Source organism: Arachis duranensis, chromosome 5, assembly GCF_000817695.3.
Source record: "Arachis duranensis cultivar V14167 chromosome 5, aradu.V14167.gnm2.J7QH, whole genome shotgun sequence".
In the NCBI taxonomy this organism is placed as follows: Eukaryota; Viridiplantae; Streptophyta; class Magnoliopsida; order Fabales; family Fabaceae; genus Arachis; species Arachis duranensis.
Genome location: NC_029776.3, coordinates 38,129,957 through 38,140,649, shown reverse-complemented (window position 1 = coordinate 38,140,649; position 10,693 = coordinate 38,129,957). Strand labels below are relative to the sequence as shown.

The window sequence follows — 10,693 nt, the reverse complement described above, 5'->3', positions numbered from 1 at the left end:
AGATTAGCAATAGTCAAACAAAATTTATAAATTTTGACCGATATTTAGCTAATATTCTAAATTTTAAATACTAAATATTAAATTTTAAATTTTAAATTTTAAATTTTAAATTTTAATACTATAAAATTAAATATAGACCAAGTATTAGTTAATATTGATAAAAACCGCTGCTATTATGCGTGTATTTTATAGTGAATGTTATTTCTTAATAGTCTTCTCAATTTAGATGTCTCGTTTTGTTCTTTGTCCCTTAATTCCTTGCATGTCCAGTGGAAGTAGTGCTAACTCGAATGCTTATAATAATGTGACTTGCATTCAAGTCGTAGATTGAAAGCCCAAACAGAAACTTTAAGAGATCATGATATGATTACAACGGCTAGGAAGATTATCAAACAGCTGTTGAATTATTATAAGATCAGAAGATATTTAAGCAACAAGAACAAGCAAGAAGAAACACAACAGATTCATCACGAAGAAAATTTAAGTGATATTGTTCTTCTTTAATGAGACTTATTTCACATATTTAGATTTTGGTTTCTGAGTGTTCCTTTGATAAGAAAAAGGCATGATATAGTGAGAAAGGTTTTGAGAAAAGGCCAATGAGAAAAAAATGCATGATTTAAGAAGAAAAGACAAAATAGTTTCTGTTTAAGTTTGAGTTTTGCATTTGGTTTTATTTGATCTTATCATTTTTTATTTGTCTTAGTTTGTGAGCTCGAAATCGCAATTTTGTTTATCTGAGTAGAATTAATTTGGTTTATTTGTTTTTGTCGTTGGTTTTGGGATGAATCGGTTTTAGGTATCTGTCTGTATTTTTGGACTAGTGCTTGTAGTTTTATTGATCATTATAGTGAAATTCTACTATATCATATGAGACTAAATGTAGATCTTATTGTATATTTGAAGATTAAATCAGAATACGTGTTACTTTTTTTTATCTTTAAACTTTTACAGATGACTAAAAAAATTAAATAAAAAAATTTCTGCTTACTCAAAAGTTTATTTTAGATTAAAAAATGACTTATTTCAAACTCTTTCTTCCTTAAGGTCTATAAAATCTACAAAAAGTATTTATAATAATTATTAAAAATTATTAATTTATTACTAATTGTATTAAATATAGGTATTGTACTGTTTGTGAATTGTGATTGAATATCTTACTGATTTACAATCACTTTAACGGAAATTAATTTTGATATGGAGCTAGTGTTGGTGCTATACAACGTTATGGGGAGGTTCTGTGCTTAACAAATGTGTGAGATCAGAGGACAAGGAAATCGGACCGTGCGTTTTGGAGGGGAGCTAATCGGACAGTCCGATTTTGAAGCACAACACAGACGGTCTGAGTTGTGAAGGAGCTTCCACGCGTCGCAGCTCCCTTGCTCCCCAGGACGGTGCCCCCTCAACCAGCAATGAAGTAATTACCACCAAACCTACCTCCGAAACTCCCTCAAACCATCATTTTCATCTATCCCCGCCCACCAGCAGCCACATTCCTTCTTCTTCTTCATCCTTCAAGAACACACATAATCTCTTTATACAAGGTAGAGTAAGATGCCGAAGAAAAAAAAATATAGAGATGTAAATCGTCTTGAATATCATATTATAAATTATCTCAGCTATGATGACTATGTAAGTGTATTTATTAATTTTTTTTAATATTTCAAAATCAGTATTAGTGTTGTTAGAAAGTTAATTATAGTTATTATTTGAGATAGTTTAGGAAGAGATATATAACAACAACAAACTGAGTATTAATATTGTTCTTAATGTCATCATTATTTTTATTTTTATTTTTAGTATTTAAAATTATAATTACAATTGTTAAGAGTTTTAGTTATAGTTGTTTGTTTGCCTGATGTAGTAGTAGCCACTACAACAATATAGATTATTTTTGAGGGTTATATGTGTCAAAAAAGAATTAAAATTCGTCAAAAAAACAATTTTTGACACTATTTTAACTATGAAAATATGTTAATAAAAGTTGTGTCAAAAATAGTATTTTTAACATATAAGTAATTGTGAAAAAAGTTTAATCTTATTTTGATAATTATTGGCCGTCAAAAATAATGTTAAAAAATTTGAGAATGTATTTTTTGTGATACTTATTAACCGTCAAAAATACTATTTATTTTGACACTTATTGACCATAAAAAATTCTCAACAATAATTTTTTACAATTATTAACCGTGAAATATACTATATCATGGATATTTTTTGACAATTTTTTACCATAAAAAAAACTCAATCATATTTTTTTTGACATTCATTATTATAAAAGTTAAGGTTTCACCTATTATTTATTTTTTAAATAAAAATGACTATAATAATAGACAAAATAAAATTCTACCACTGTGACATGAATATGCTTTTACTTTATCATACATAATCATTGTATAAAATCAAACAAAAGCTTTGCAATTTTGATCATTGATCATGATTCAAAACTAGTACAAATAGCATTCTTTATTTAGCATTTGATAAGTATATCAAGAACAATTAACACCAAGTACCAAAATCAATACTCAATATCATAATATCATATTAATGTTCTTTTTTTGTATAGTGCTATATGAATTATACATAAACTCATCAAAGTCTTGAGCATTAATCAAGTAGGATTGTTATCACTTTGAACTATAGGCAACCTTCCATCCAATAGTTGCTCAAGTATTCCTGCCATATGATCTACTTTTTTCTTCAAATCTTCCACCTCTATTTTAGAGTCTTCATATTTTTTTTCTGCACATTGAAGCTTTATTTGGAGATCAGAAAATATGAATGATCTAGGACCCCATAACTGTGTAGGTGTCACGCCAGCTCCATAACCACGAACTCGTCCATGTCGTTCAGGTCCAAATACTTCTACCATCACCTCATGTTCATTCATCTCTAATATTCCCTCATTTACTTGAGATGATAATTCCTTAAGTAAATCCTAAAATGGATCAAATCAACCTAATAAAATCAATAAAAATATATGTAAACATGAATATAAATGCTTACTGTAAAAATTAATGCCTAATTAATCCAATTTTTTCATTGCATAACAGAATTTTTCAAGACTTTCATAGTCCATTTAAACACTTTTTTCCTAAACGTTGGATCTCATAAATATCAACATTGCACAATCCTCTTAAATTTATAAAGTAGCTACATTGCACAATCAACATGTTAAGGGTATCTTGCAGAATAAGAAAAAAATTTATAAAGATAATAAGGTTAGTTAGGACTCTTTTCTTATATTGAGTGTTAGGATGTTAGAGTCAGCAGCCAGTTTTGCTGAGTTTGCACCACAGCATGTAATATAAATAAAAGTAGAATGTATGCTTACAGATAGAACAGATTTACTAAATGATATATAAAGTGAGGTCATTTAGTTACAATGCAAAGCTTTCTGCTCTATTTTTCTTCTTGTCTAATCATAATTCAACAAACACAAAATTTCAGGACTTTCACAATAAAATCTGAAGCAGAAACAACTTCTAATATACTAATACTTCCGACAAAGCACAACTAATTTTTTAATGATTCTATCTTTTGTAGAACTTATTTAAAGAATTACACAAGTTATCAAAGAAGGAAGAAATAATTTTGAGAAGTTATCAAAGTAATAAACAAAACTCACAATATGTGATAACATATCTTACAAGTTTTTCTTGAGTTTCTTCATTGCAAGCTTGTCCATTAACACGGGTATGCGTAAGCTCCCAAAGGCGAAGACGGTCAATTTCTTGTCCTGTTTGCTCAAACTGTATGTACAAATAACATATCTTATAAATATAGCAACTAATAAATATCTTCAAATTAAGTCTATAAATTAGTAAAATTTAGATACCGCCTCTTCAGCTCTTTGTTGGGCTCCCTTAGCACCAGTGGTATGAATAATGCTATTTGCAGCTCGACTCATCTTATTTTGTTGACTTATTTTCTAATAATTAACAAAATAGGTCATAACATGTGATAAAAGAGGCTAGTTAAATCTAAGTCAATTAACAATTATTATGTCATATGAAGTACAAACTTGCCAGCCTTCATCAATCCAAAGATTCACAAGGTAATCCCAATCCTCTTTTTCCATTTCCAATGGTATATTGGCTCGAGCAATTTCAGGGTTATCATAAGGTTCAAAATACCTTTTCTTTAATAGATGTCGATAACTCCGATAAGAAGAATTCATTTGAGCCCATACTAAATGCTTTCGACCTTCAACTTTAAAGTATGTCTTAAAAGAACATAACATATACTATTAGTGTGAGTTTTATAGACATAAAAATAAAAAAAGCAAGTGAAAACATAACAAGGAGAACATGAATATTACCAAAACTAGGTCAAACATCTTTATTTTGTTCTCTATTTTGATATCAGCCCATTCTTTAACCTTTAGTGGTGCATTCTTCACATCACGAACTAGAACAGTGCATCTTGATTTGAACAGCTTTGCATTTGGACCAACTGGCCTATTCATTCTCCAGTTTATGTCAAGTCTTTTTCCAGCTGGTAACTTTGCTAACTCAAGATTGCGCGTAGGTCCTCTCACTTTTTTTTTCGGTGCAACAAAATCTGTTTAAATAAGTGAAATAATAGGAGCAAGATGTTATTTTTTCAGACATATATTAGCCTTTGATAAATCAGACATTAAGTTCAAGTTGGCACATGTTAAATTCTATTCTATGCATTGTTCAATACAAGGAATTTATTTAGACAACAAGTGGAGAAAATACAAAGAAAACAGTAAATTTTAATTTAGTGGGGGGGGGAGAATAAGAAAGAGCTTGTCTTTGTCACACCTTGCACTGCACTGCACGCACCCACCCCTGACCCATGCCCCTGGCCCCTCCTTCAATTTTTAATCACTGCCCTTCTCTTCTCTTCTCTTCTCTTTTTTTCTCACACCCCATCACCCTTTAAATCTATATGGTATAACACTAATATTTTTTGGATTGCAGTCACTAGCTTCAAAGTTTATGGTATAGTATTAATGTCAAAAGGAAGATATACAAATAAAATTAGTCATGCTATTAATATTTTTGTGTCAGAAAACTAAATCCACCTCATAATAAATATCCAAAAGAGATTAATGAAATTAAAGAATGCTAAAGAATATACCGGATTCGAATTCTTCTTCATCCACTTCATCATCATTAGAAAGGGAGTCAAATTGCCTTCTAAGTTGTGAGTGACTTGATGAACTTACTTTTTTTCCATGCACTCCATCATTATTAGAAAGGGAGTCAAATGTCCTTCTAACTTGTGAGTGGCTTGATGAACTTGCTTTTTTTTCCATGCACTCCATCATTATTAGAAAGGGAGTCAAATGTCCTTCTAACTTGTGAGTGGCTTGATGAACTTACTTTTTTTCCATGCACTCCATCATCATTAGAAAGAGAGTCAAATGTCCTTCTAACTTGTGGGTGACTTGATGAACTTGCTTTTTTTCCATGCTCTCCATCATTATTAGAAAGAAAACTAGCTTGTTGTAAGTGACTTGATGGAGCTAAATTTCTTTTAGATACAAGACTCTGAATCCCTTTCTTTCTTCTAGCAGCAACACTATTAGCAATCTTTGAGATCTTTGGCTAAATCAACAAATCATATTCATTATTAAAACCAACAACAGCACATCAAAAGGATTTTCTATCAAGCAAGCATCAAGTAATTTTCATTCGTAATCAACCATGAACTATTACTGTCCTATAATCCTATTTCCACCTAAACCAATCACACTCGAAAGTGAATGCATACTATAACAACATATTTTATTTAATGAACAACATTAGCAGCTATTCTTCATCTTTAACTACAAGTACAATACAACTACAACTACTACCACCAATATTTAAAACAATAATACACATACATACCATTCCTATTTCATCCATATATACATATCCAATTGCATAGTTCAGCTAAAATCTTTACTTAATAGAGAAACTAATTGAACTTAGAATGAAAAAAATTACTTAACAGGCAAAGAGAGAAGTGAGAATTAACATTGACTCCTCCAAAGTAAGCATGAATATGTCACTTAATACAGAGTCATACATAGAAAACATAGCAAATTATAGAATATTCAGCATTACCAAACAATAATAAACAAGAAAAATGCATTCTAGAAGACTATAAATGACCTTAACAATTACAATTCACATAAATAAGCAATAATAAAAAAATACTTGCCTCAGTTGGTTGACTTTGTTTCTTTAATAGCAATTTGGAAGCCATTGATAAAATTTTTTGACCTACATTAAGCAACTATGCAAATAAGCAATATCACTAATGCAAACTAATATATTATAGAAATTCAAACTTTATACATATATATATATAAATCCAAACTCTCAAAATAAAGTTAGATACTCCTATTTGATATGAACATGTGGTTTAGGAAAAAGAACAAACACATGGTGTGCAAAAATTAGAAAGAATAAAAATAAAAGATTAGAAGTCAAATTAGATAAAACATAAAATGAATAGAACTCTGAAACAGAACAAACAATAGCATTGCATCACCAAGTCACAGTTATCTTTCTCTCATTTTTTTTATTATGAATAAAAAAATAAAAAAATTAAATGAGAAAGAGCAAAAACTTTACCAAAATTACAGATCAATTTCCACAAATCAACTATGAGGAACAAATAAAAAGTACAAATCATAGAACAGCTCAATAAGAAGCCAAATCAGAAAATATAAATTAAGGAATAGATCTGAGAATCTGAACTTACCTTAATACGTATAGTATAAGAAGCTTGAAGCAAAAAAATTTTGAGATCTGAAGCATCAAAACAAAAATTAAATCAGATTTATGAAAGAATAAAATATTTTGAGAGAGGAAAAAGAAATACCTAACAAGACTAAGTTGATTTTGGAGCTGAAGAATGAGATGAATCTTGAAATTGAAGAGTAAACTGAGATTTTGAATATGAAAAATGAGTAGTGGAATCCAAAACTGAGAGCCGGAGCCAAGGAAAGAAGAGGAGTAGGTGATCCCAAATTTGACGGAAGGAAAAAAGAGAAACAGAGTCGATGATAAGAGAAGAAGAGGAATAGTAGTAAGCTGAAAATAAAGACCGTCAAAAATAAACAATAATTCTTCACGGTCAAATTATGTATCAAAATAAATATGATAATTTGACATTTGTAATATTTGTTAAATATATATATTAATTTTTACATTTAATTATGATTGTCAAAAAAAAGATGTTAAAATAGCTCTTTTTTCTTGTAGTGTAGCGTTTTAGCTTAGGATAGTACATTATTATTATTATTATTATTATTATTATTATTATTATTATTATTATTTAAAAATTTACTGATTATTACTAGAAATTTAGTTAAAATTGTTGTTGTTAGTAGTAGTTTAAGTTATATTATATAAGTGGGTGACATTATAGTTATTATTATTATAATTATTATTATTTAGAAATAAATAAACCGATTATTTCTAAAACTATAATTAAAATAGTACATTATTATTGTTATTTAAAAATTCACTAATTATTACTAGAAATTTAGTTAAAATTGTTGTTGTTAATAGTAGTTTAAGTTATATTATAAGTGGGTGACATTATAGTTATTATTATTATAATTATTATTATAGTGTGTTGGTCCTGGTCACACGCCACTGAAACCCGGTGGTCCCGGAGGTCCCGGTGTGTCCAAAACAAAAACATAATTTGCCAATGACCACAAAATTCCATAAATAAATATATTCTCTTATTGGTGTGTATATGTTTGTAACTTTTTAATTTCTATGGATTACTGTTTACGGTTTAGGTTTATTGTTATCATTTTCCAGAATGTATTTCTTTAAAATCCTAAAGTGTACTTTGGCTGAGATCCTATACATATTTTCTAGCTAGTTTAGGAGGTGAAATATAATTAAACGTGTACCTTTGTAAACTCATCCTAATAACTATAATTAAAATAGTACATTATTATTATTATTACTATTATTATTATTGTTAAATTTATTTATATTATTATTATTATTATTATTTAAAAATTTACTGATTATTACTAGAAATTTAGTTAAAATTGTTGTTGTTAGTAGTTTAAGTTATATTATAAGTGGGTGACATTATAGTTATTATTATTAGTATTATTGTTGTTGAGTTAAGAAATTAACTAAATTAATTAGTGATGACAAACATTATTTTTGGGCAAAATAAATAATTAGTGTTAAGTGTTAATAAGTATATGTTGCTAATTATTTATTTCATATTGCAGGCCAACAAAATCTCAAGCAGCCCAAATGGTATGAAAATGATATAGCAAGGCTGATGGATAAGTAATCAAGCACAGCCCAAGAGAATCAAAGTCAAAGGATCCAATGAGCCAAACGGGTGGCTTAATGAAAACCGGATCCAAGCCCGTATCCATCCCACAAAGCTTCTCATACAAGATAGAAGCTTTCATTCCCTCTCACTTACTCTCACCACAGCAACGTACACTTCTATAATCAAGTCAAATCATAGCATCAGAAAAGTAAGAAAGAGAAAGAGAGAAAAAGCTTCATCCATAAGCTAGTGACCAAAGAAGCAAGAGAGAGAGAGAGAGTGAAGCTTGAAGCACAGAAGCTAAAACAGTAACTCCAAGCTAAATCAAGCTTAAGAAAGGTAATCCATCTCATCTTGCATGCATCAGATCTTCATCCCTTCTTCCCAACGCTCTGCAATATCCGAAAATGACATTCAAGGGAAAGTGGTTCTCTGTCCTATTCTGTTTCAAATCCACGGCCACAAGAGATTCTTGGGGACCAAGTTGCATCTCTATGGTTCAGATTTGGTTGACCATTGAAAGACAATTTTGGTTACTCCTTCTTGGCTTTCGGATAAGTTGGAAAAGTCAGAAGGAAAGTTTCTACTCTGAGGATTAAGGAGAAAAAGTAAATCTGTGGTTGGTGAAGCTCAAGGCTCAAGATGTTGACCTTGGAAGAAGGACCCAGCAACATGCAAGGAGCTAAAAGGAAGTTTTTCTGTTCATTCAGGACCAAGGAGAGAAAACCAGAGTTTGAGAAGTTGAGTTCTGTGAAGGATTCCCGGTGAAGTTCCTCTACTTGGACAATGCTCTCTGTCAAAGAAGCATTCTGCCAACACTGAAGAACAAATTCAGAGGTTTGCAAAGCTGGTTTTTCACATAGCTTAGAGGCTGTTGATGAAGTCAATCTCCTTCATGTTTTACTGATTGTAATGTACTTTTCTAAGCTTATCTTTCTGTAATTTCTTGAGAGAAAAGGCAAAGTGAGAAAGTTTAAGAAAAAGCCATGAATTGAAAAAGGCTGAGAGATACACTTGAGAGAAAAGCCTAGAGTTATTTTCATATTTCTTTAGGTTAGCTAAGTGTCTTGTATCTTGTACCTGTTTGGTATCCCTTTCTTAGTTGGGTTAGCACTAAGGGTGAATAGTTAGGAGTTAGCATAGCCAATGTCAAGTTAGAATAGAACTTGAGAGTGAAATTGGTGTATGTAATTCTATTAACTATAGTGAAATTCCTCCATAATTGTGGAGGAGACTGGATGTAGGTTGCATAGCACAAGGCAACCGAACCAGGATATATGCTGGTGTTCTCTTTTCTCTTCTCTGCTAAGTTCTGTTTTCTGATATTCATGAGACAAAAATAAATTATCTCATAAATTTCCGCTGCTGAGTTCAAACAGAATCAGAGTTGTAATTTTGTTTAAAAAAGGTTCATAACAGCAACTTAAAAGGAAGGCATAGATTCAACCCCCCTTCTCTAAGCCTACCACAACCTTCAATTGGTATCAAGAGCTAAGATCTCAAGAATTAAGCTTAACTGCTTGGAGCAAAGATCCAATGGCGAACAACTTGGGCACAACCACAGTTGCCTACACCCTCACTGAAGGTCAGTCAAACAACCGACCACCTTTCTTCAACGGGAAGAATAAGATGCAAGACGGCCAAAGAAATCTGGGAGAAACTCCAGGTTACATACGAAGGCACCAAACAAGTCAAAGAAATGAGGATTGATATGCTGCGAAAAGAGTACGAGATGTTTAGCATGAAGGATGGAGAAAGCATTGATGAAGCATTTGAGAGATTCTCAATCATAATCAACAACCTTGATGCTATGGGTACAAACTATGCAGAACAAACCTTGGTGAGAAAACTCCTTAGAAGCCTCACAAAAGAGTGGGAAAACACTGTCACTGTCCTAACCGAGAGTAACAATATAAGTCCCATAACCTATGATGAGCTAAGAGGAAAACTCCTTGCCTATGAAGCCACACACACAAACACAGACTCAAAGAAAAAGGGAATAGCCGTCAAGTCACAAATAGAACCGAAAGAGAGTGAGTCTAGTGATGGTATTTCAGATGACGAGCTTTTGTTTTTTGCTAGAAAATTTAGAAGGATGATGAAAAGCAAGGGCAAATACAAAGGTTCAAGTTCAAAGGAGCAAAAGATAGACTTGGGCAAGGTGACTGACGAATGAATTTTTGCCGGTATAGAATTTATCAAGTGATCAATCGCAGTATAATCTAAACCAACGCAAAATCCATCATCAAACAAATCTACAACAATCTATATCCGAGAGCATTAGTCTCCCGAGTCGTTCTCCCTTGGAATTGCCAAAGTGTGCATCTTATTGATTTAGTAAGCCTTGTTGGAATTCTTTGAAGGTTTTAGCAAAGTAATGAGAAACAAACAATCAATTATCAAAAGACTTGGC

General features: G+C 31.0%; 2 protein-coding genes across 3 annotated transcripts; both read right to left on the bottom strand.

Moving 5' to 3' along the window:
* Positions 1-2,355: 2,355 nt before the first annotated feature.
* LOC107489310 (uncharacterized) lies at positions 2,356-4,005 on the bottom strand. Of its 2 annotated transcripts, none has more exons than XM_052261551.1 (3): positions 3,839-4,005; positions 3,651-3,752; positions 2,356-2,958 (listed from the first exon to the last, which is right to left on the bottom strand). In XM_052261551.1, the coding sequence occupies exons 1-3, from the start codon at positions 3,908-3,910 to the stop codon at positions 2,908-2,910; spliced, it is 225 nt and encodes a 74-aa protein (XP_052117511.1). In that variant the 5' UTR covers positions 3,911-4,005; the 3' UTR covers positions 2,356-2,907. The 2 variants fall into 2 exon arrangements, with proteins under 2 accessions (XP_052117511.1, XP_052117510.1); XM_052261550.1 differs by having other exon boundaries at positions 2,356-2,938; positions 3,839-3,985.
* LOC127747621 (uncharacterized) lies at positions 3,989-5,462 on the bottom strand. The gene is made up of 3 exons (XM_052261706.1): positions 5,110-5,462; positions 4,322-4,563; positions 3,989-4,225 (listed from the first exon to the last, which is right to left on the bottom strand). The coding sequence occupies exons 1-3, from the start codon at positions 5,297-5,299 to the stop codon at positions 3,989-3,991; spliced, it is 669 nt and encodes a 222-aa protein (XP_052117666.1). The 5' UTR covers positions 5,300-5,462.
* Between the last annotated feature and the right edge of the window lie 5,231 nt (positions 5,463-10,693).

What these genes read in the sequence shown, in the direction of transcription:
- LOC127747621 (XM_052261706.1), bottom strand. Translation starts at nt 5,299, where the DNA reads ATGATGGAGTGCATGGAAAAAAAAGCAAGTTCATCAAGCCACTCACAA. An exon ending in TGAAGAAGAATTCGAATCCG is followed by an intron (nt 4,564 to 5,109) that starts GTATATTCTTTA and finishes TTATTTAAACAG; the next exon opens with ATTTTGTTGCACCGAAAAAA. An exon ending in AGATGTTTGACCTAGTTTTG is followed by an intron (nt 4,226 to 4,321) that starts GTAATATTCATG and finishes TGTTCTTTTAAG; the next exon opens with ACATACTTTAAAGTTGAAGG.
- LOC107489310 (XM_052261550.1), bottom strand. Translation starts at nt 3,910, where the DNA reads ATGAGTCGAGCTGCAAATAGCATTATTCATACCACTGGTGCTAAGGGA. An exon ending in AACAAAGAGCTGAAGAGGCG is followed by an intron (nt 3,753 to 3,838) that starts GTATCTAAATTT and finishes TTGTACATACAG; the next exon opens with TTTGAGCAAACAGGACAAGA. An exon ending in AAGAAACTCAAGAAAAACTT is followed by an intron (nt 2,939 to 3,650) that starts GTAAGATATGTT and finishes GATCCATTTTAG; the next exon opens with GATTTACTTAAGGAATTATC.